This window comes from Scyliorhinus canicula, chromosome 15, assembly GCF_902713615.1.
Source record: "Scyliorhinus canicula chromosome 15, sScyCan1.1, whole genome shotgun sequence".
Classification (NCBI taxonomy): domain Eukaryota; kingdom Metazoa; phylum Chordata; class Chondrichthyes; order Carcharhiniformes; family Scyliorhinidae; genus Scyliorhinus; species Scyliorhinus canicula.
In genome coordinates, this window is record NC_052160.1 from 78676334 (window position 1) to 78701976 (window position 25643).

The following is a 25643-nucleotide window of genomic DNA, read 5'->3' on the forward strand; positions in this document are numbered from 1 at the left end:
AGCATGGTTTTGTGCAGGGAAGGTCATGTCTTACAAACCTAATAGAATTCTTTGAGGAAGTGACAAAGTTAATTGATGAGGGAAGGGCTGTAGATGTCATATACATGGATTTTAGTAAGGCGTTGGATAAGATTTCCCATGGCAGGTTGATGGAAAAAGTGAAGTCGTATGGGGTTCAGGGTGTACTAGCTAGATGGATAAAGAACTGGCTGGGCAACAGGAGACAGAGAGTAGTGGTGGAAGGGTCTCAAAATGGAGAAGTGTGACTAGTGGTGTTCCACAGGGATCCATGCTCGGACCACTGTTGTTTGTGATATACATAAATGATCTGGACGAAGGTATAAGTGGTCTGATGAGCAAGTTTGCAGATGATACTAAGATTGGTGGAGTTGCAGATAGCGAGGCGGACTGTCAGAGAATACAGCAAAATATAGATAGATTGGAGAGTTGGGCAGAGAAATGGCAGATGGAGTTCAATCCAGGCAAATGCGAGGTGATGCATTTTGGAAGATCTAATTCAAGAGCGGACTATACGGTCAATGGAAGAGTCCTGAAGAAAATTGATGTACAGAGAGATCTGGGAGTTCAGGTCCAGTGTACCCTGAAGGTGGCAACGCAGGTTGATAGTGGTCAAGAGGTATACAGCATGCTTCTCTTCATCGGACGGGGTATTGAGTACAAGAGTCGGCAGGTCATGTTACAGTTGTATCGGACTTTGGTTAGGTCACATTTGGAATACTGCGTGCAGTTCTGGTTGTCACATTACCAGAAGGATGTGGATGCTTTAGAGAGGGTGCAGAGGAGGTTCACCAGGATGTTGCCTGGTATGGAGGGTGCTAGCTATGAAGAAAGGTTGAGTTGATTAGGATTGTTTTCATTGGAAAGACGGATGTTGAGGGGAGACCTGATTGAGGTCTACAAAATTGAGAGGTATGGACAGGGTGGATAGCAACAAGCTTTTTCCAAGAGTGGGGGTGTCAATTACAAGGGTTCATGATTTCAAGGTGAGAGGGGAAAAGTTTAAGGGAGATGTGCGTGGAAAGTTTTTTACGCAGAGGGTGGTGAGTGCCTGGAATGCTTTGCCAGCGGAGGTGGTAGAGGCGGGTATGATAGCATCATTTAAGATGCATCTGGACAGATATATGAACGGGTGGGGAACAGAGAGAAGTAGACCTTGGGAAATAGGCAACAGGTTTAGATAAAGGATCTGGATCGGCTCAGGCTGGGAGGGCCGAAGGGCCTGTTCCTGTGCTGTAATTTTCTTTGTTCTTTGTTCAGCCTTGGGTGACTGTGGAGTTTGCAGATCCTTCTCGAGTCTGCGTAGGCTTCCTCCGGGTGCCCCGGGTTCTTTCCACAATCCAAAGATGTGCAGGCTAGGTGTATTGGCCATGCTAAATTGCCCCTAAGTGTCCAGGGATGTGCAGGTTCAGGGATAGGGCAGGGTGGACGGTGATTATACATGGGTAGAGTGCTCTTTCGAAGGATTGGTGCAGAGTCTATGGGCCGATTGGCCTATTGCACTCTCGAGATTCAGTGAAAGCTGTCATCCTTACATGGTCGGGCCTACATGTGACTCCAGACCCACAGCAATGTGGTTAATTCTTAATTGCCCTTAGGGATTTGCAATAAATGGCAGCCTAGCCTACGACGCCCACATCCCATGAACAGAAGTTTCCCACTCATTAAACATTTGGTTCCCCCCTTTCTGGTATTCATTGTGTGTCTTTTAATGCGATGATAGACACAAATATCTATTTCATGCCTCCACCATTCTTTCTTTGCCATTATAATTTATCCCATCTCATCAATGGTGCTGGGAAAATTGATGGGATTGAAGGCGGATAACTCCCCAGGGCCTGATAATCTGTATCCCAGGGTGCTCAAGGAGGTGGCTCTGGAAATAGTGGTGCATTGGTGGTCATCTTCCAGGATTCTATAGACTCTGGAACTGTCCCTGCAGATTGGAGGGTAGCTGATGTCACTCCGATATTCAACAAGGGAGGTAGAGAGAAAGCAGGAAATTATAGACCAGTAAGCCTAACATCGGTAGTGGAGAAAATGCTTGAATCCATTATCAAGGACTTGACAGCGGAACATTTAGAAAGCAGTGGCAGGATCAGTCAGAGTCAGCATGGATTTATGAAGGGCGAATCATGCTTGACAAATCTGTTGGAATTCTTTGAAGAGGTAACCAGTAAAGTTGGCAAGGTGGAGCCAGTCGGTGTGGTATATTTGGACTTTCAGTCCCGCATAAGAGATTATTGTGCAAGATTGAAGCGCATGGGATTGGGGGAAATTTATTGAGGTGGATAGAAAACTGGTTGGCAGAGAGGAAACAGAGTAGGGATTAATGGATCCTTTTCAAATTGGTAGGCAGTATCTCATGGGGTACCACAGGGATCGGTGCTGGGACCCCAGCTATCCACAATATATATTAATGATTTGTTGAGGGAACAAAATGTAACACCTCAAGGTTTGCAGATGGTACCAAGGGAGGGTGAATTGTGACGAGGATGCAGGGATCCTACAGCATTATGTGGATGCATTGGACGAGTGGGCAAATCAATGGCAGATGCAGTATAATTTGGATAAGTGTGAGGTTATTCACTTTGGAAGCAAACACAAATAGGCAGATTGCTAACTGAATGGTTGTAAATTGGGAGAGGGGTGTATGCAGCAGTGTCCTTGTGCACCATTCGCTGAATGTAAGCATGCAGGTGCAGCAGATGGGAAAGAAGGCTAATGGTATGTTGGCCTTCATTACGAGAGGTTTTGAGTATAGAAGCAGGGATGTGTTGCTGCAATTATACAGGGCCTTGGTGAGGCCACACCTGGAATATTGTGTGCAGTTTTAAAAACATTTAGTGTACCCAATTATTTTTTTCCAATTAAGCAACAGTTTAATGTGGCCAATCCACCTAGCCTGCACATCTTTGGGTTGTGGGGGCGAAACCCACGCAAACACGGGGAGAATGTGCAAACTCCACACGAACAGTGACCCAGAGCCGGCATCGAACCTGGGACCTCGGCGCCGTGATTGTGTGCAGTTTTGGTCTCCTTCTCTGAGGAAGGATGTTCTTGCTCTTGAGGGAGTGCAGCGAAGGTTTACCAGACTGATTCCAGGGACAGCAGGACTGCCATATGAGGAGAGATTGACTAGGTTGGGATTATTCTCGCTGGAGTACAGAAGAATGAGGGGGTATCTCAGAAATATCTCATAAAATTTTAACGGGACTAGACAGGGTAGATGCAGGGAAAATGTTACCAATGATGGGTGTGTCCAGAACCAGGGGTCACAGCCTGAGGATTCAGGGTAAACCATTTCAGACACATATAAGGAGACATTTCTTCGCCCAAAGAGTGATGAGCCTGTGGAATTCATGACCACAGGAAGTAGTTGATGCTAAAACATTGAATATATTCAAGAAGCGGCTAGATGTAGCACTGGGGGAGAATGGGATCAAAGGCTATGGGGAGAAAGAGGATTAGGATATTGAGTTGGATGATAAGCCATGATCGTGGTGAATGGCGAAGCAGGCTCGAAGGACCAAAATGCCTCAAAGAACAAAGAAAAGTACAGCACAGGAACAGGCCCTTCGGCCCTCCGAGCCTGCGCCGTCCATGCTGCCCATCGAAACTAAAATCTTCCACACTTACGGGGTCCGTATCCCTCTATTCCCATCCTATTCAGGTATTTGTCAAGACGCCCCTCAAACGTCACTATCGTCCCTGCTTCCACCACCTCCTCCGGCAGTGAGTTCCAGGCACCCACCCTCTGTGTAAAAAAACTTGCCTCATACGTCTTCTCTAAACCTTGCCCCTCGCACCTTAAACCTATGCCCCCTAATAATTGACCCCTCTACCCTGGGAAAAAGCCTCTGTCAATCCACTCTGTCTATGCCCCTCATAAGTTTGCAGACCTCTCTCAGGTTGCCCCTCATAAGTTTGCAGACCTCTCTCAGGTTGCCCCTCAACCTCCTTCGTTCCAGTGAGAACAAACCGAGTTTATTCAACCTCTCTAGCTCAGTCCAAAGACGTGCAGCTTAGGTCGATTAGCCATGCTAAATTGCCCTTAGTGTCCAAAAAGGTGAGGAGGGGTTATTGGGTTACGGGGATAGGGTGGAAGTGAGGGCTTAAGTGGGTCGGTGCAGCCTCGTTGGGCCGAATGGCCTCCTTCTGCACTGTATGTTCTATAGCTATTGCCCTCCATACCAGAGAACATCCTTGTCTCCAAAGCCTCAACATCCTTCCGGTAGTGTGGTGACCAGAATTGAACACTATACTCCAAGTGTGGCCGCCTCCTGCTCCTGTCTTCTATGTATCTATGTATCCTTTAGGGCACCCACATTTGGTTTTGCTGTTTTCATTTTGCATACTGTTATAAACCGTTAAACTGTTTTTCAGTCACATTCTAGCTTCTCCTCCTTTATCAATATTTTTGTTAATCTTTTCTAGATATTTAAAAGGTCCAGTGTTCAGAATTGCTACACTTGACCATAATAGAAGCCTGTTTTAATCTAATGTTATCCTTGACTTTTAATTAGCCGCTTTTGTTCCCTAGAGTCTTTATTTCTGAATGGATTGTTTTGATGTGTTCTGTTTCAGAGTTTGGTGTTCACTTGGCAGAGCTGACAGTGGATCCCCAGGGTGTTCTGGCTATACGACAGGTATGTGCAGAATGTCATGGTAATATTGATCTGGAATCGACTAATGGGACCAGGGAATTTGAGCTTCAAGCATTTAACTTTTGGACTTTTTGGTGTTGAAGTGAATTTTAGTTAATTTATATCTACACATATATTACAATGAAACCTGGAGAAACAGACATCCCCAAAAACTGTATTTTCAAATCAAAAGACACGCTTACACAGTGACATGGACAATTTGCATAGTAAAATGTATCAATCATAGAATTTACAGTGCAGAAGGAGGCCATTCGGCCCATCGAGTCTGCACCGGCTCCTGGAAAGAGCACCCTACCCAAAGTTAACACCTCCACCCTATCCCCATAACCCAGTAACCCCACCCAACACTAAGGGCAATTTTGGACACTAAGTGCAATTTATCATGTCCAATCCACCTAACCTGCACATCTTTGGACTGTGGGAGGAGACCGGAGCACCCGGAGGAAACCCACGCACACACGGGGAGGATGTGCAGACTCCGCACAGACAGTGACCCAAGCCGGAATCGAACCTGGGACCCTGGAGCTGTGAAGCGATTGTGCTATCCACAATGCTACCGTGCTGCCTATCAAAGGCACTCTGGGACCACGAACCCTCTCAAAACACAATGGACAACCTTGACAGCAACAAACCCATTTACAGCTTAAAAACAATATAAGCACACTGATGCCAGGTGGCAGTGGGTATGGTGAAAGAAATGGCTTTTGTGGAATGGAGAGCTCTTTATTCAGCATGTATAGTAACAGAGAAATTGCAATTTCCAGATAGTTGCAAAACTCTTCCTTCCCCAGGGACATAGTGGCTTCCCTGCTGCTGTGGATGTTGGGCAAATAACTTTTCATTCTTCTGAGCATCTTGTTTTAATACATTTAAAGTACCCAATTCATTTTTTCCCCCAATTAATGGGCAATTTAGCTTGATCAATCCCATCATATCTTTCGATTGTGGGGGTGAGATACATAGAAGATAGGAGCAGGAGGAGGCCTTTTGGCCCTTCGAGCCTGCTCTGCCATTTATCGCAATCATGACTGATCATCCAACTCAGCCTAATCCTGCTTTCTCCCCATAGCCTTTGATCCCATTCACCCCAAGTGCTATATCTAGCTGCCTCTTGAAAATATTCAATGTTTTAGCATCAGCTACTTGCTGGGAGAATGAATTTCACAGGCTCACCACTCTTTGGGTGAAGAAATGCCTCTTTATATCTGTTCGAAATGGTTTATAATAACAATAATCTTTATTGTCATAAGTAGGCTCACATTGACACTGTAATGAAGTTACTGTGAAAAGGCCCTAGCCGCCACATTCTGGTGCGTGTTCGGGTACAGAGAGGGTGAATTCAGAATGTCCAATTCATCTAACAACACGTCTTTCAGGAATTGTGGGAAGAAACCGGAGCACCCAGAAGAAACCCACGCAGACATGGAGAGAACGTGCAGACTCCACACAGACAGTGATCCAAGCTGTGAAGCAACAGTGCTACTCACTGTGCTACCGTGCTTACCCTGAATCCTCAGACTGTGACCCCTGGTTCTGGACATACCCACATCGGGAACATCTTTCTGCATCTACCCTGTCTAGTCCTGTTATAATTTTATAAATCTTTTCTGAACTCCACCGAGAACAATCCTAACCTAGTAAATTTCTTCTCATATGACAGTCCTGCCATCCCTGGAATCAGTCTGGTAAACCTTCGCTGCAATCCCTTGAGAGCAAGAACATCCTTCCTCAGAAATGGTGCCACCTCTCCCAGAACTGGTTGCAATGTCCCAAAAATCTGAAACCCTCCTGCACCGTCTCTCAAGCCCACATTCATCCTGCCTATTGTTATGCGCCAGGGTTCAGAGAACCCCAAAGTGTATCATGGAGTTCACCTGACCCACAATTTTTACTAGATTGTGGTATGGGGAGCATGTGGCCCACTCTACAGGTGTGGTACAGCAGAAATAGAAACGTATTTTTTAAAGCAAAACAATGTTTATTCTATGAATTCATGTTTAAAACAAACAGTGAACATCTTAGCAACCATTAATTCCAATACAATCCCCAAAGAATACAACACTAATTAATTCTTTAAGCTGTCCTTTTAACATCCATAAGACTTAAAGCACATCAGGTTAAAGTCACTACTGTTATTAGTTTTAAATCACCAGGATCGATTTACAGTCTTTAGATTACAGAGAGAGACTCCAATTCACCTTCTGGCTGTGACTGCAGCTATCCAGCTCTGAAAACAAAACTAAAACACAGCCTGCAGCAAACAGCCTAAAACAAAAGTAAAAAGCTGACAGACAGCCCAGCTCCACCCCCTCTCTGACATCACTGCAGTAAGAAACACCCATTTCTTAAAGGTACTCTCACGACCGATATTTATATATACACCCATTTCTTAAATATTTCTAAAGGTACTCTCACATGACACTATCCTGTCATTCCTACTCCGACTAGCACGTGGCACTGGTAGCAATCCCGAGATTACTACTTTTGAGGTCCTACTTTTTAATTCAGCTCCTAACTCCCTAAATTCAGCATGTAGGACCTCATCGTGTTTTTTACTTACATCGTTGGTGCCTTTTTGCACCGCGACAGTTGGCTGTTCACCTTAAGAAAGTCCTGCAGCCGCTCTGAGACATCCAGGACCCTTGCACCCGGGAGGCAACATGCCTTCCTGGAGTCTTGTTTGCATCCGCAGAAACGCCTGTCTACTCCGCTTATAATCGAATCCCCTATCACGATACCTCTACCAGTCTTTGTCCTGGACTCCTGTGCAACAGAGCAGCCACAATGTTGTGAACCTGGCAACTATTGCCTTCCCCGGAGACCCATGCAGACATCTTGAGAATGTGCAAATCCGACACAGACAGTGACCCGGGACCGGAATCGAAACCGGGTCCTTGGTGCCGTGAGGCAGCAGTGCTAATCACTGCACCACCATGCTGCCCTTTTTCTGAGCATTTATCGGTGTAGTGCATACAAAATGATCATTGCGAAAATGAGACCTGCAAAACAACGGGCAGCTGATGCCATTTCCAAAGTTACCATATTCTGTAGGTTTCACTGTTTTTGTTGTGGTTTGAACCACGCATCGCAAGCTATATAACGATGTTTATTCAATTTAACAGTAGAAGCAGGCAAAATATCTGTCACAAATATTTGTTTTCTGTATTGTCATTGAGAAATAGTGGTTGCAGAATGTCTTCACATCATATGTGCCATTGACTTCACCTGCCAGGGGACCCATATCTAAGATGGTACTGGTCGGTTGGCTTGGCAACCAATTACTGGCACAGAGCTAGGTGAAGATCAGAGATTACCAAGTCTTGGCTTTTTATTGGTTTAGAACAGGAAAACAAAGAGAAAGAGATGGGGATCTCTTTCTCTCGCTTGCTCCCCCTGACTAGTTTTAGAGATCTGCCAGGCTGTAATCTCAATTTTATCTTTTACGGTACAGTGCAGTATAATTCGCTTTTTTGCGTGACGGGTGTGACAAAATAAAATTCAAAACAAATTTGGTTAGGATTAAATTCATGGCCGTTTATAGTGAGCGGGGATCTCATAGAAACGTAAAAATTCTAACAGGATTATGGGTTTAAAAAAATAATGAGTTCTCTAAATTTATATTTAAAAATAATTCTAACAGGCTTGGATAGGGTAGATTCAGGAAGAATGTTCCCGATGGTGGGGGAGTCCAGTACTAGAGGTCATAGTTTGATGGTAAGGGGAAAACCTTTTCGGACTGAGGTGACGAGAAATGTCTTCACCGAGAGTGGTGAATCTGTGGAATTCACTACCACAAATTAGTTGAGGCAAAAACGTTGCGTTATTTCAGGAAGGAATTAGACATAGCTCTTGGGGATAAAGGGATCAAGGGATATTGGTTGGGGGGGGGGGGGGGGGGGGTTGAAGGCAGGATCAGGGTATTGAACTTGATTATCAGCCATGATCATAATGAATGGCAGAGCATGGTCGAAGGGCTGAATGGCCTCCTATTTGCTATGTTTGTTGCTATGTAAATTGTTTGTGTCGTAGAGGTGAAATGAATCTAATTTGTCAGTTTATATTGGGCTTTCCCCCAATGAAATGTGACTTTCTTCAAGATGCGGGAGAAAAAACATGCGCACATGTAATTAATGTCCATTGTATGGAGGGTGGATTCATTACTGTAACCCTGGATCTCGCCATCATATGAACAAAGAAAAGTACAGCACAGGAACAGGCCCTTCGGTCCTCCAAGCCTGTGCCGACCATGCTGCCCATCTAAACGAAAATGCTCTACACTTCCTGGGTCCGTATCCTTCTATTCCCATCCTATTCATGTATTTGTCAAGATGCCCCTTAAATGTCACTATCGTCCCTGCTTCCACCACCACCTCCGGCAGCGAGTTCCAGGCACCCACTACCCACTGTGTAAAAAAACATGCTTCGTACATCTCCACGAAACGTTGCCCTTCGCACCTTAAACCTATGCCCCCTAGTAATTGACCCCTCTACCCTGGGAAAAAGTCTCTAACTATCCACCCTGTCTAAGCCCCTCATAATTTTGTTGTCCTCTATCAGGTCGCCCCTCAACTTCCGTCGTTCCAGTGAGAACAAACCAAGTTTATTCAACTGCTCCTCATAGCTAATGCCCTCCATACCAGGCAACATCCTGGTAAATCTCTCTGCACCCTCTCGAAAGCCTCCGCATCCTTCTGGTAGTGTGGCAACCAGAATTGAACACTATACTCCCAAGTGTGGCCTAACTAAGGTTCTATACAGCTGCAACATGACTTGCCAATTCTTATACTCAATGCCCCGGCAAACGAAGGCAAGCATGCCGTATGCCTTCTTGACTACCGTCTCCACCTGTCTTGCCCCTTTCAGTGACCTGTGGACCTGTACACCTAGATCTTTCTGACTTTCAATACTCTTGAGGGTTCTACCATTCACTGTATATTCCCTACCTGCATTAGACCTTCCAAAATGCATTACCTCACATTTGTCCGGATTAAACTCCATCTACCATCTCTCCGCCCAAGTCTCCAGACGATCTCAATCCTGCTGTATCCTCTTGACAGTACTCATCGTTATCCGTAATTCCACCTACCTTTGTGTTGTCTGCAAACTTACTAATTAGACTAGTTACATTTTCCTCCAAATCATTTATATATACTGTAAACAGGAAAGGTCCCAGCACTGATCCCTGCGGAACACCACTCTCACAGCCCTCCAAACAGAAAAGCATCCTTCCATTGCTACTCTCTGCCTTCTATGACCTAGCCAGTTCTGTATCCACCGTGCCAGCACACCTCTGATCCCGTGTGACTTCACCTTTTGTCCCAGTCTGCCATGAGGGACCTTGGTAAAAAGTCTTACAGCACCAGGTTAAAGTCCAACATGTTTGTTTCAAACACTAGCTTTCGGAGCACTGCTCCTTCCTCGGGTGATTCACCTGAGGATGGAGCAGTGCTCTGAAAGCTAGTGTTTGAAACAAACATGTTGGACTTCAACCTGGTGTTGTAAGACTTTTTGCTGTGCTCACCCCAGTCCAACGCCGGCATCTCCACATCATGAGGGACCTTGTCAAAGGCCTTACTGAAGTCCAAATAGACAACATCCACTGCCTACCTGTATCAATCATTTTTGTGACCTCCTCGAAAAACTCTAATCAAGTTAGTGAGACACGACCTCCCTTTCACAAAACCGTGCTGCCTCTCGCTAATACGTCTACATGCTTCCAAATGGGAGTAGATCCTGTCTTGAAGAATTCTCTCCAGTAATTTCCCTACCACTGACTTAAGGCTCACCGGCCTGTAGTTCCCTGGATTATCCTTGCTACCCTTCTTAAACAAAGGAACAACATTGGCTATTCTCCAGTCCTCTGGGACATCACCTGAAGACAGTGAGGATCCAAAGATTTCTGTAAAGGCCTCAGCAATTTCCTCTCTGGCCTCCTTCAGTATTCTGGGGTAGATCCCATCAGGCCCTGGGGCTTTATCTAACTTAATCTGTTTCAAGACGCCCAACGCCACGTCTTTTTGAATCTCAATGTAACCCAGGCTATCTGCACACCCTTCTCCAGACTCAACATCCACCAATTCCTTCTCTTTGGTGAACATAGAACAGTAAGCTTCTGCTGATGGCAAGACCAGTGAAACTGAACCGAACAGAATACAAATAGTAGTTTGGCGGAAGCTGTGTTTATCATGGCATGTGTATGATCAAAAGCATTTAACCACCCCCTTCTCCTCCACAGTTGGCATCTGTAATTCTCAAACAGTACGTGGAAAATCATTGGTGTAATCAATCCGAGAAATTCCATCCACCAGAGACTACTGAGAGGGTAAGATGCCATGAGAATGAGTCTCGTACCTGGACATGAAAATTGTTTTTGGCAGGAGTTGGTGACCAGGGTGAGGCATGAGGAGAGAGAGAAATTGGCTGCATGCAGCACTGAGTAGCACTAGGGTAAAAAATTGATAGTTCAGAAATACAGACAAATAGCAAAGGAGCCTGGGTTTGGTGAAAATGTGTAAATGTGTGTAGTGTTATGATCCTTGCAGAGACCAATAACCTGAAAAGGAAGGAATACCCAAACAAGACCGACAAAGGGAATTAAGGGACAAGATTTTCAACTTTTAATACTTGTTTTCCAACAGCCAAACCCAAAGCCAACATAGAAATGATGGATATCAGTTTAAATAGTCACTGCAACAAAGATGGTCTGACAGAAATAGAAACATTCCCATTCAATGCATATACATATGGTATTCTCAGCTACTGGGTCCCACAACTCTGTATTTTCTAGGTGGAGATTTGGTTTGTTCACTCCTAAAGGAGGAAATCTCAAAACTCCTGAAGACAGCCACACCTAATTCCCATGAGCCCCAAAAGACACCATTTCTGATCTTTGCTGCTTGGCTCCCAGAATTCATCATTTTGTCTTTTCCCACTTACCCATGACGGCAGGACCCTGGGAAGCACTGAGGATCAGAGGATTCTTGGTGTGCATGTGCAATGGTCCCTTAAGTTGGCCGAGCAAGTGAATACAGTGTTTAAGAAATCATATGGCATACTCTCCTTTATTAGCTGAGGCACAGAGTTTAAGAGGAGGTGGTTATGCCAGGACTGTGTAAAACATTGGTTTGGCCACAGCTAGAGTAGTTAGGCCACAGCTGGAGTATTGTGTGCAGTTCTGGAATCCACGTTATATGAGGGATGTGATAGCATTGGAAAGGGGGTAGAGGAAATCTACAGCTGGGTTGGAGAGTTTTCGTTATGAAGAGACATTGGATAGACTTGGATTGTTTTCCTTAGAGCAGAGACTATTGAGGGGGGATGTAATTGAGGTGTCTAAAATTATGAGCGGCATAGATGGAGTAGCCAATGGCTGGGGACACTGAAAGTCTGAAGGTGGATAAATCACTCGGACTGGATGGGCTACACCCTAGGGTTCTGAGGGGGATAGCTGAGGAAATTGTGGAGGCATTGGTGGTGATTTTTCAGGAATAACTGGAGGCAGGGAAGGTCCCAGAGGATTGGAAAATGGTTAATGTAACATCCCTGTTCAAGAAGGGAAGGAGGCAGAAGACTGGAAAATATAGGCCGGTTAGCCTGACATCAGTTGTTGGTAAGATTTTAGAGTCTGTTATTAAGGATGAGTTTGCTGAGTACTCAGAAGTGCGTGGTACAGTACAGCACGGATTTGATAAGGGGAGGTCATGAATGACAAATCTGTTAGAATTCTTTGAGAAGTTAATGAGAAAGTTAGACAAAGGCATATGCATATGTTTTAATGCAAGAAGTATTGCGGGTAAGGCAGATGAACTTAGAGCTTGGATTAGTACTTGGAACTGCGATGTTGTTGCCATTACAGAGACCTGGTTGAGGGAAGGACAGGATTGACAGCTAAACGTTCCGGGATTTAGATGTTTCAGGCGGGATAGAGGGGGATGTAAAAGGGGTGGCGGAATTGCGCTACTGGTTAGGGAGAATATCACAGCTGTACTACGGGAGGACACCTCAGAGGGCAGTGAGGCTATATGGGTAGAGATCAGGAATAAGAAGGGTGCAGTCACAATGTTGGGGGTTTACTACAGCCTCCCAACAGCCAGCGGGAGATAGAGGAGCAGATAGGTTGACAGGCTTTGGAAACGAGTAAAAACAACAGGGTTGTTGTGATGGGAGACTTCAACTTCCACAATATTTACTGGAACTTACTTAGTGCTAGGGGCCTGGACGGGGCAGAGTTTGTAAGGAGCATCCAGGAGGGCTTCTTAAAAGAATATGGAGACAGTCCAACAAGGGAAGGGGCTGTACTGGACCTGGTATTGGGAAATGAGCCCGGCCAGGTGGTAGAAGTTTCAGTAGGGGAGTATTTCGGGAACCGTGTCAATTGAGTAAGTTTTAAAGTGCTGGTGGACGAGGATAAGAGTGGTCCTAGGATGAATGTGCTAAATTGGGGGCAGGCTAATTATAACAATAATTGAAAAACCTAGATTGGGGGAGGATGTTTGAGGGTAAATCAACATCTGACCTGTGGGAGGCTTTCAAATGTCAGTTGAAAGGAATTCAGGACCGGAATGTTCCTGTGCGGAAGAAGGATAAATACGCCAAATTTCGGGAACCTTAGATAACGAGAGATATTGTATGCCTCGTCAAAAAGAAAATGGAGGCATTTCTCAGGGCGAGAAGGCTGGGAACAGACAAAGCCTGTGTGGAATATAAGGAAAGTAGGAAGTAACTTAAGCAAGGAGTCAGGAGGGCTAGAAGAGGTCACGAAAAGTCATTGGCAAATAGGGTTAAGGAAAATCCCAAGGCTTTTTACACGTACATAAAAAGCAAGAGGGTTGCCAGGGAAAGGGTTGACCCACTGAAGGATAGGCAAGAGAATCTATGTGCGGAACCAGAGGAAATGGGTGAGGTACTAAATGAATACTTTGCATCAGTATTGACCAAAGAGAAGGAATTGGTGAATGTTGAGTCTGGAGAAGGATGTGTAGATAGCCTGGATCACATTGAGATCCAAAAAGACGAGGTGTTGGGTGTCTTGAAAAATATTACGGTAGATAAGTCCCCAGGGCCTGGTGGGGATCTACCCCAGAATACTGAAGGAGGCTAGAGAGGAAATTGCTGAGGCCTTGACAGAAATCTTTGGATCCTCACTGTCTTCAGGTGATGTCCCGGAAGACTGGATAATCCAGGGAACTACAGGCCGGTGAGCCTTACGTCAGTGGTAGGGAAATTACTGGAGAGATTTCTTTGAGACAGGATCTACTCCCATTTGGAAGCAAATGGGCGTATTAGTGAGAGGCAGCATGTTTTTGTGAAGGGGAGGTCGTGTTTCACTAACTTGATAGAGTTTTACGAAGAGGTCACAAAGATGCAGGTAGGGCAGTGGATGTTGTCTATATGGACTTCAGTAAGGCCTTTGACAAGGTCCCTCATGGTAGACTGGTGCAAAAGGTGAAGTCACATGGGATCAGGGGTGAGCTGGCAAGGTGGATACAGAACTGGCTAGGTCATAGGCAGAGTAGCAGCTATGGAAGGGTGCTTTTCTGATTGGAGGACTGTGACTAGTGGTGTTCCGCTGGATCAGTGCTGGTACCTTTGCTGTTCGTAGTATATATAGATGATTTTGAGGGAAATGTAACTGGTCTGATGAGTAAGTTTGCAGATGAGACAAAGGTAGGTGGAATTGCGGATAGTGATGAGGACTGTCAGAGGATACAGCAGGATTTAGATCGTTTGGAGACTTGGGCGGAGAGATGGCAGATGGAGTTTAATCCGGACAAATGTGAGGTAATGCATTTTGGAAGGTCTAATGCAGGGAGGGAGTATACAGTGAATGGTAGAACCCTCTAGAGTATTGAAAGTCAGAGAGATCTAGGTGTACAGGTCCACAGGTCACTGAAAGGGGCAAGACAGGTGGAGACGGTAGTCAAGAAGGCATACGGCACGCTTGCCTTCATTGGCCGGGGCATTGAGTATAGGAATTGGCAAGTCATGTTGCAGCTGTGTTAGGCCACACTTGGAGTATAGTGTTCAATTCTGGTTGCCACACTACCAGAAGGATGTGGAGGCTTTAGAGAGGGTGCAGAAGAGATTTACCAGGATGTTGCCTGGTATGGAGGGCATTAGCTATGAGGAGCGGTTGAATAAACTTGGTTTGTTCTCACTGGAACGACGGAGGTTGAGGGGCGACCTGATAGAGGTCTACAAAATTTTGAGGGGCATAGACAGCGTGGATAGTCAGAGGCTTTTTCCCGGGCTAGGGGGGTCAATTACTCGGGGGCATAGGTTTAAGGTGTGAGGGGCAAGGTATAGAGGAGATATACGAGCCAAGTTATTTTACACAGAGGGTAGTGGGTGCCTGGACTCGCTGCCGGAGGAGGCGGTGGAAACAGGGATGATAGTGACATTTAAGGAGCATCTTGACAAATACATGAATAGGATGGGAATAGATTATTATAGAATTTACAGTGAAGAAGGAGGCCACTCGACCCATCGAGTCTGCGCAGGCTCTTGGAAAGAGCACCCTAGCCGAGGTCAACACCTCCACCCTATCCCCATAACCCAGTAACCCCACCCAACACTAAGGGCAATTTTGGACACTAAGGGCAATTTATCATGGCCAATCCACCTAACCTGCACATCTTTGGACTGCAGCACGGTTCAATTCCCGTCCCAGCCTCCCCGAACAGGCGCCGGAATGTGGCGACTCTGGGCTTTTCACAGTAACTTCATTTGAAGCCGACTTGTGACAATAAGCAATTTTCATTTAATTTCATTTTCATTTCAGATGGAAAACAATGTAGAAACATGTGAGGTTATGCACTTCGGTAAGAAGAATAGAAGCATTGACTATTTTCTAAATGGGAAAAGGCTTTGGAAATCAGAAGCACAAAGGGACGTAGGAGTCCTAGTTTAGGATTCTCTCAAGGTTAACATGCAGGTTCAGTTGGCAGTTCGGAAGGCAAAAGCAATGTTAGCATTCGTGTCAAGACCGCTAGAAAATAAGAGCAGTGATGTACTGTTGAGGCTGTATAAGTCTCTGGTCAGACCCCGCTTGGAATATTATGAGCAGTTTTGGGCCCCATATATAACGAAGGATGTGCTGAACTTGGAGAGGGTCAAAAGGAGGTTCACAAGAATGATCCCCAGAATGAAGGGGAAACGGTGGTGTTAGTGTTATTATCATTGAACACTGGACTGGTAATCCATAGACTGAGAGTCATGCTAGGGACCGGGTTCGAATCCCGTTATGGCAGATGGTGAATTTTGAATTCGGTAAAAAGAAATCTGGAATTAAAAGTCTAAAGTTGGCAATGCAACCATTGTCGATTGTCGTAAAAATCCACCTGGTTGTCTGATATCCTTTAGGAAAAGAAATGTTGTCCTTACCTGGTCTGGCCTACCTGTGACTCCAGATCCACAGCAATGTGGTTGACTCTTAAATGCCCTCAGGGATGGGCAATAAATGCTGGCCCTGTCAGCGACACCCACATCCCATTAGCGAATTAAAGAAAGGACTTGTCAGATGAGGAGCGGTTGAGCCTGTACTTGATGACGTTTTGAAGGATGAGGCGGGGGTGGGGATCTCATTGAAACTTACAGAAAACTGAGAAGCCTAGAAAGAGTGGACGTGGAGAGGATGTTTCCACTGGTAGGAGAAACCAGAACCCAAGGGCACAGCTTCAGACAGAAGGGACAATCCTTTAAAGCAGATGAGGAATTTCTTCAGCCAGAGGGTGGTGAATCTGTGCAACTTCTTGCTGCTGAAGGCTGTGGAGTCCAAGTCATTGCGTGTCTTTAAGACAGAAATAGATAGATTCTTGATGAATAAGGGGATCATGGGTTATAAGGTGAATGGGGTTGAGAAAAATATCAGCCAGGATTGAATGGCAGAGCAGACTCGATGGGCCGAATGGCCTAATTCTGAGACTATGTCTGAAGGTTTTATGGATAGGAAGGAATGTTTCCCCTTGGTGGAGGGCTCAGTGACATGGGGGCGTAGATTTAAGGTAAGGGGCAGGAGATGCAGAGGGGATGTGAGCAAAGACTTTTTCACCGAGAGGGTGGTGGGAATCTGGAACTCTGCTGCCTGAAAGGGTGCTGTAGGCAGACACCCTCATAACATTGAAGAAGTCTTTAGATGTGCACTTGTGATATCAGGGCATCCAAGGCTATGGGCCAAGTTCTGGAAAATGGGATGAGAATAGTTAGGTTGTTTTTGACCGGAGCGGACGCATTGGAACGAAGGGCCTTTTCTGTGCTGTCTGATTCTATGAATCTATGATTTCCTTCCTATCTGCCTCCGATTCACAGCTTCACAATTCCGTTTGTGTGTCTGCAATTTGTCTTCTCTGTTTATCAAGCTCTGAGCTCCTGAGCAACTGTTAACTCACAGCGTAGCTCACGGCTTTGCCTCTCATCTGAGATCCATCTCCCTAGCAACAGGAATCCGGTTAATTTCTCAAACGTCTAATGATCTCACAGCCGGGAATTCCAATTATACCCACTATTCAATATGATCCTGGCTGATCTGGTTGTGTTCTGCGCTCCGCCTTCATGTCTGACCCACCATAACCTTTGTTTATCAAAAACCTGTCCAACTCAACCATGGCCTCCTGGGGAAGACAATTCTCTGAGAGATAGACTATGTCCCCAAGTTTTAATCTCCCCACAAGAGCAAACACCGTCTTTTTGTTATCCACACTATTCAGTCGCTTCAGAATCTTGTATGTTTTAATAAGGTCACCTTCCATTCTTAACTCTATTGCAATGGACCCAACCTCTTCAATCTTTCTAAAGAGGATAAGCCCTTCATCCCAGAAATTAGTCGACTGAACCCTTTTCTCCCTGGTGGTTTTCTCCTACATGTGATTCTTTCCCTACCTCAATACATTGCCTCACTCCCCCGCGTTTTCCCCCCTCACCCACAGCCTCCTCCCACCCTAGGACTCCACTCTGTCGCTCTATCCCTGTGTCCCATTGTCAGATTTTTGCACCATTTTTTTTGTCAAATCAGCACCCTGTGCACTTATTCCTGGCCCCCTCAGTGCTGAAATGAGCAATCTGGTCCCTATTTTCACCTGTGTGTAAGCTCCCAGGGTATGCTGGGAAATGAGATTCCTGATCGCCAGTCAGAAAATCTCTTGGCAGGTGCAGTCTTGATGGACTGAATGGCTTCCTCTGTGCTGTAACTTTTCTAAAGGTCTATGGTTCTAATAGTAATTGAACAATGGGAGGCCTTGATGAGGAGTAACCTACTGCAGCAAGTTATAGACTAGTGAACTGTTTAGTAACCTAGTGCAACAAGTTACAGACTGGTGAACTGTTTAGTAACCTAGTGCAGCAAGTTGTAGACTGATGAACTGTTGAGGAGTAACCTAGTGCAGCAAGTTATAGACTGGTGAACTGTTTAGTAACCTAATGCAGCAAGTTATAGACTGGTGAACTGTTGAGGAGTAACCTACTGCAGCAAGTTACAGACTGGTGAACTGTGTAGTAACCTAGTGCAGCAAGTTATAGACTGGTGAACTGTTTAGTAACCAATGCAGCAAGTTATAGACTGGTGAACTGTTGAGGAGTAACCTCGTGCAGCAAGTTACAGACTGGTGAACTGTTTAGTAACCTAATGCAGCAAGTTATAGACTGGTGAACAGTTTAGTAACCTAATGCAGCAAGTTATAGACTGGTGAACTGTTGAGGAGTAACCTCGTGCAGCAACGTTTTGACTGGTGAACTGTTTAGTAACCTAGTGCGGCAGGTTATAGACCGGTAAACTGTTGAGGAGTAACCTATTGCAGCAAGTCATAGACTGGTGAACAGTTGACTAACCTAGTGAAGCAAGTTATAGACTGGTGAACATTTGAGGAGTAACCTATTGCAGCACGTTATGGACTGGTGAACTGTTGAGGTGTAGCCTCGTGCAGCAAGTTATCGACTGGTGAACAATTGAGGAGTAACCTAGTGCAGCAAGTTATAGACTGGTGAACAGTTGACTAACCTAGTGAAGCAAGTTATGGACTGGTGAACTGTTGAGTAACCTATTGCAGCACGTTATGGACTGGTGGAAGTATCCTAATGCAGCAAGTTATAGACTGGTGAACTGTTGAGTAACCGAGTGCAGCACGTTATAGACTTGTGAACTGTTGAGGTGTAACCTCGTGCAGCTGAGAATTCGAGTTCATTTTGCCCTCAGTCTGGCCTCATTAAATATACCAAGTCAGATTGTAGGTAAACACTTTATTTATTTGCGCGTCTTGCAAGCTGACTCACTCTGCCAGGGTCTTGTCGCGTCCCCAGAGTGAATGAGACACAGAACAAAAGACTTTGTCTCATATACATTGGTATAAAAAAATGAGGTTCCAAACACAACCAAATAAGGTAACTTGGCAATTGTCAGATTTCTAAGGTTCCCTTACATTCCTTAACTTAGCCATATAAGGTAATCTTAGCAATTACTGGTCCCAATAGACTGCCCTCACATTCCTTTTGCCTGAGGCCCCTGTGATCACCCATCCCCCTCATCATGATACTCCTGACTTAGCCTGGCTACCCACAATGCTTCAGTACCATCCCGTTTTGTTCATTTCCTCATTCCCTCCTTTTATCATTCAATGATAACTACTGATCCACCCCTTAATATTTCCTCTTGCTGTGTCCCGTATCCGGCGTCCCCCCCCTCTTAATCCTCGTCCAGGAAAATATTCCGCTGCAATGCCAGCTCTCGCTGTAAAGCCTCGTCGTCTGTTGGGTGTTCATGGGTCCTAACTGTCAAGATTTTAGGAGTGCTTATATGCTCCCTGCATTCTGCCTCTGACGCATTTAACGATGGCTCGGCCTACAAGGATGCAACCGAGTGCGATGGCTAAGTACATGGCCATATTTATCATCCAGTTTGTCCACCCTCCGAATCCCCAACTTCTCCAGGAACCTGGGTCGTTCATGCCGTCTTAAGTATGCGGTCCATGAATTCAGTGATGTTGGATGGTTGGCATTAGCTTGTCAGAGGCAGACAGAGGGGAGAGCAGTAGAGCATTAGTCATTGGAGACTCCATGGTTAGGGGGATAGATAGGAGATTCTGTGGGAACGAGAGAGACTCTCGGTTGGTGTGTTGCCTCCCAGGTGCCAGGGTCCGTGATGTCGCGGATCGTGTTTTCGGGATCGTTAAGGGGGAGGGGGAGCAGCCCTAAGTTGTGGTCCACATAGGCACCATCAACATAGGTAGGAAAAGGGATAGGGATGTAAGGCAGGAATTCAGGGAGCTAGAGTGGAAACTTAGAGCGAGAACAAAGAGTTATTATCTCTGGGTTGTTACCCGTGCCACGTGCTAGCGAGACGAGGAATGGGGAGAGAGCAGTTGAACACGTGGCTACAGGGATGGTGCAGGAGAGAGGGTTTCAGATACTTGGATAATTGGAGCTCATTCTGGGGTAGGTGGGACCTCTACAAACGGGATGGTCTACACCTGGTCCAGAGGGGTACCAATATCCTGGGGGGGAAATTTGCTAATGCTCTTCGGGAGGGTTTCAACTAATTCAGCAGGGGGTTGGGAACCTGAATTGTAGCTCCAGTATACAGGAGGTTGAGAGTCGTGAGGTCATGAGTAAGGTAAGGTTTCAAGGTTGCAGGTTAGAAACAGGAAAGGAGAGGTCACGCTGTTGGGAGTTTTCGACAGGCCTCCGAAAAGTTCCAGAGATGTAGAGGAAAGGATTGCAAAGATGATTCTGGACAGGAGCGAAAGTAACAGGGTAGTTGTTATGGGGGACTTTAACTTTCCAAATATTGACTGGAAACGGTATAGATCGAGTACTTTAGATGGGTCCGTTTTTGTCCAATGTGTGCAGGAGGGTTTCCTGACACAGTATGTAGGCCAACAAGAGGCGAGGCCACATTGGATTTGGTACTGGGTAATGAACCAGGACAGGTGTTAGATTTGTAGGTAGGTGAGCACTTTGGTGATAGTGACCACAATTCAGTTATGTTTACTTTAGCGATGGAAAGGGATAGGTATATACTGCAGGGCAAGAGTTATAGCTGGGGGAAAGACAATTATGATGCGATGAGGCAAGACTGAGAATGCATAGGATGGGGAAGAAAACTGCAGGGGATAGGCACAATTGAAATGTGAGGCTTGTTCAAGGAACAGCTGCTGCGTGTCCTTGATAAGTATGTACCTGTCAGGCAGGGAGGACGTGGTCGAGCGAGGGAAACGTGGTTTACGAATGTAGTTGAATCACTTGTCAAGAAAAAGGAGGAGGCTTATGTAAAGATGAGACGTGAAGGTTCAGTTAGGGCGCTCAAGAGTTACAAGTTAGCTAGGAACGACCTAAAGAGAGAGCTAAGAAGAGCCAGGAGGGGACATGAGAAGTCTTTGGCAGGTAGGATCAAGGATAACCCTAAAGCTTTCTATAGGTATGTCAGGAATAAAAGAATGACTAGGGTAAGAGTAGGGCCAGTCAAGGACAGTAGTGGGAAGTTGTGCGTGAGAATGTTGTTGAGGAGAATACTGAGATACAGGATACTAGACTGGAAGGGCTTGAGGTTCATAAGGAGGAGGTGTTAGCAATTCTGGAAAGTGTGAAAATAGATAAGTCCCCTGGGCCGGATGGGGTTTATCCTAGGATTCTCTGAGAAGCTAGGGAGGAGATTGCTGAGCCTTTGGCTTTGATCTTTATGTCGTCATTGTCTCCAGGAATAGTGCCAGAAGACTGGAGGATAGCAAATGTTGTCCCCTTGTTCAAGAAGAGGAGTAGAGACAACCCCGGTAACTATAGACCAGTGAGCCTTACTTCTGTTGTGGACAAAGTCTTGGAAAGGTTTGTAAGAGATAGGATTTATAATCATCTGGAAAGGAATAATTTGATTAGGGATAGTCAACACGGTTTTGTGAAGGGTAGGTCTTGCATCACAAACCTTATTGAGTACTTTGAGAAGGTGACCAAACAGGTGGACGAGGGTAAAGCAGTTGATGTGGTGTATATGGATTTCAGTAAAGCGTTTGATAAGGTTCACCACGGTAGGCTATTGCAGAAAATACGGAGGCATGGGATTCAGGGTGATTTAGCAGTTTGGATCAGAAATTGGCTCGCTGTAAGAAGACAGAAGGTGGTGGTTGATGGGAAATGTTCAGCCTGGAGTTCAGTTACTAGTGGTGTACCACAATGATCTGTTTTGGGGCCACTGCTGTTTGTCATTTTTATAAATGACCTGGTGGAGGGCGTAGAAGGATGGGTGAGTAAATTTGCAGATGACACTAAAGTCGGCGGACAATGCGGAAGGATGTTGCAAGTTACAGAGGGACATAGATAAACTGCAGAGCTGGGCTGAGAGGTGGCAAATGGAGTTTAATGCATAAAAGTATGAGGTGATTCATTTTGGAAGGAATAACAGGAAGACAGAGTACTGGGCTAATGGTAAGATTCTTGGTAGTGTGGATGAGCAGAGAGATCTTGGTGTCCATGTACATAGATCCCTGAAAGTTGCCACCCAGGTTGATAGGGTTGTTAAGAAGGCATATGGTGTGTTTCTGAGCCATGAGGTCATGTTGCAGCTGTACAAAACTCTGGTGCAGCCGCATTTGGAGTATTGCGTGCAGTTTTGGTCGCCGCATTATAGGACGGATGTGGAAGCATTGGAAAGGGTGCAGAGGAGATTTACCAGGATGTTGCCTGATATGGAGGGAAGATCTTGTGAGGAAAGGCTGAGGGACTTGAGGCTATTTTCATTCGAGAGAAGGTTAAGAGGTGACTTAATTGAGGCATACAAGATGATCAGAGGATTAGATAGGGTGGACAGTGAGAGCCTTTTTCCTCGGATGGTGATGTCTAGCACGAGGGGACATAGCTTTAAATTGAGGGGAGATAGATATAGGACAGATGTCAGAGGTAGGTTCTTTACTCGGAGAGTAGTAAGGGCGTGGAATGCCCTGCCTGCAACAGTAGTGGACTCGCCAATGTTAAGGTCATTTAAATGGTCATTGGATAAACATATGGATGATAAGGGAATAGTGTAGATGGGCTTTCGAGTGGTTTCACAAGATCGGTGCAACATCGAAGGCCGAAGGGCCTGTACTGCGCTGTAATGTTCTGTGACTTGTTTCTTTCAGAGCTTTTGGTCTGACTCATCATCTTAGGCACCACCACCTGCTGAGTCTGTACAGCTGTCATTATCTGCGTGTCCGTTACCAACATCAACCGGGGTCTTACCATTCGTATGGGCAGCGCATTTAATAACAGAAATCTGCGCGGGCAAAAGGAGGGCCTGCAGTAGGTCATTAACTAACCTTCGGTGGGATATCTCAGTCCCCGCCGAGGTGAGGAATCCCCTATTTTTCCAGAGTTGTCCAAAGTCATGGACTACCCCGAAGGCATACCTTGAGTCGGTATAAATATTCACTCGGCAGTCCGTCCCGAGTATGCAAGCGTGGGTGAGGGCGAAGAGTTCAGCTTGCTGGGCTGAGTAGGGGGTTTGGAAAGCTGCCGATTCCATGATCAGGCCATCCTGACCCACTGTCGCATACCCTGACAGTTTTTGGCCGGTAGGGCTTACCAGCGTGCTGCCATCAACATACATTGTCATGTCAGGTTGATCTAACGGGGCATCGGTCAAATCCTCCCGTATTGTAGTATCTTACTGAATCAGGGTCAGACAGTCGTGGCCAGGTGCCTCTTCAGCAGGGGCCTGCTAAGAAAGCAAGCTGGGTTGGTAGTGGTACGATATTTAAATCTCAGCCGAGGATTATTTAAGAGATATATTTCGTACCTATTCTGACGAGCCGTAGTGAGATGCTGAGTCTGCAGCTGCCCTAACAGTGCAGTGACCGAGAGGGAGCTGCACACGGTAATGTCTTGTTGGAGTGTTATATCGGCAGCGGCCTGTAAACTGTTGTATATGGCTGCCAGAATCTGGGTGCAAATAGGGTGACCCAGCGCCACTGGATCAAGTTTGGAAGAGTAGTCTGCCACCGGTCGGTCGGTGCTTATCTCCATGTTGCTGGGTTAGTACCGCTGTTGAGCACCCCTCCAAAATAGTACAGTACAACTGGAATGGTCGGTCATATAAGGGCCTGCCCAGGGCTGGGGCTTGTAACAAGGCCTGCTTTAAGAGACGGAAGGCTTCAAGTGCCTCAAACGTGAGAGTGAAAGTCCCTTCCTTGCTGGTGTAAGGCGTCAGCAGCTTAGTATAGACAGCGATGTTTGGTATTCACTGCCATCAATAATTTACCATGCCCAGCCAGTGATGGACCTCCTTGGTTGTGGTAGGAACGGAAAATTGGCATATAGGTTCAATTCGACTGGTTTCGAGACTACTTTCTCTGGCTGTGAGTAGGACTCCCAGGAACTTGACCTTCGTCTGGGCCACCAGTACTTTGAATTGCGAAACAACATAGCCCAGTGAGGACAGGTGGTTTAATAATTGTATCACATCTTCCCTGATACTGGGCTCATCGGGGCTGCCTATCAATAGGTCATCTACGTACTGTGCAAGAGTGGAACCATGTTTCAAATTCAGAGTCTGGAGTTGAGTCTACAGACATCTGGAGAAGAGCGTGGGCGAGTTAAGAAATCGCTGTGGAAGTTGGGTCCAGGTATACTGCTGTCCATTGGAGGTGAAGGCAAACAAATACTGGCTTTGAGGCGTGAGTGGGAGAGCAAAGAAAGCATGTTGGAGGTCGACTATGGCGAGGGCCCGGGCTGGGATTTGAGCCAGTATGTGGGCGGGATCAGGAGAGGGCATGTAATGGTTGCGCGATTGCATTAATTGAACGTAAGTCCTGTACTAGCCGGTATTGGTCCGGTTTGCCTTGTTTGGGCACCGCAAGTATGGGGGTGTTACATCCTGATTGGCACGGGACCAGAATCCCCTGTTGCAACAGTTTGTGGATTAATTTGGCTGTAGACGGGATGGCTTGGGGTTTCATGGAGGGCAGCATCACGTGGTCCATAATCGCTACCTTAATGGGTGTAACCGTTGCTTGTCCCACCTGTGACGGGTGATCCGGCCAAACCTGAGGGTTGACATATTCCAAAGTGTCGCGCCCCAGATGATGCTGGAGTCGGGTGTTAACCGCCTCAGGGGCCTCGGAGTACCGTATGGAAGTGCCGTCTGGCAGTACTTGGAGTGCATATTCTGTCGGATCCGATTGGTCCACTGCCCTCCTTACCATAGGCCCCAGATCCTTGGCATGGTATTGGTTGTGGACTTGGTGTGTAATATGGGGGGCCATGGAGACTGATTGTTGCCATAAATATGGTGGTATTGTAACAAGTCGGCTGTCCGTTCTTGTCCCATGACTGTGGGGCCTCACGGTAGCATGGTGGTTAGCATCAATGCTTCACAGCTCCAGGGTCCCAGGTTCGATTCCCGGCTGGGTCACTGTCTGTGTGGAGTCTGCACGTCCTCCCCGTGTGTGCGTGGGTTTCCTCCGGGTGCTCCGGTTTCCTCCCACAGTCCAAAGATGTGCGGGTTAGGTGGATTGGCCATGCTAAATTGCCCGTAGTGTAAGGTTAATGGGGGGATTGTTGGGTTACGGGTATACGGGTTACGTGGGTTTAAGTAGGGTGATCATTGCTCGGCACAACATCGAGGGCCGAAGGGCCTGTTCTGTGCTGTACTGTTCTATGTCTATGGCTGTAATCGTGATTGGCCTTCGGTCCCAACTAACGACCGATATTTGTCCTCTAACTCCCGGCTTTGTCCGGTTCTATCATTAGCCAGGGTAACGCGGTGCAGTGAATGTTCAATGTCCAACGTCCACCACTGGGCTGTAGTAGAGACATAACACTGTTGTCTCGGCCTCCATGATTGAACCGTTACCCCACTCGTCTCCGTATTCTAGCCGTAGCTGGAAGATACACAGTAGATCTCGGGTCAGCAAATTTCAGTCCAATTCAGCAAGTTATAGACTGGTGAACTGTTGAGGAGTAACCTAGTACAGCATGTTATAGACTGGTGAACGGTTGAGTAAC

The 25643-nt window shown here is 46.2% G+C and overlaps 1 protein-coding gene across 3 annotated transcripts in view; it reads left to right on the forward strand.

Annotated features, from left to right (window-relative positions):
* ipo9 (importin 9) overlaps nucleotides 1–25643 on the forward strand; it is a 210315-nt gene that overhangs the window by 26388 nt on the left and 158284 nt on the right. For all 3 annotated transcript variants that reach the window (XR_005463359.1, XM_038819399.1, XM_038819400.1), the window contains 2 exons: nucleotides 4606–4667; nucleotides 10921–11007. Coding sequence is in view for 1 of the 3 variants with exons in the window: in XM_038819399.1 (XP_038675327.1) it covers nucleotides 4606–4667; nucleotides 10921–11007 (149 nt within the window). In the remaining 2 variants the exon portion in view is untranslated. Of the gene's footprint in view, nucleotides 1–4605; nucleotides 4668–10920; nucleotides 11008–25643 lie in introns of those variants that run through there.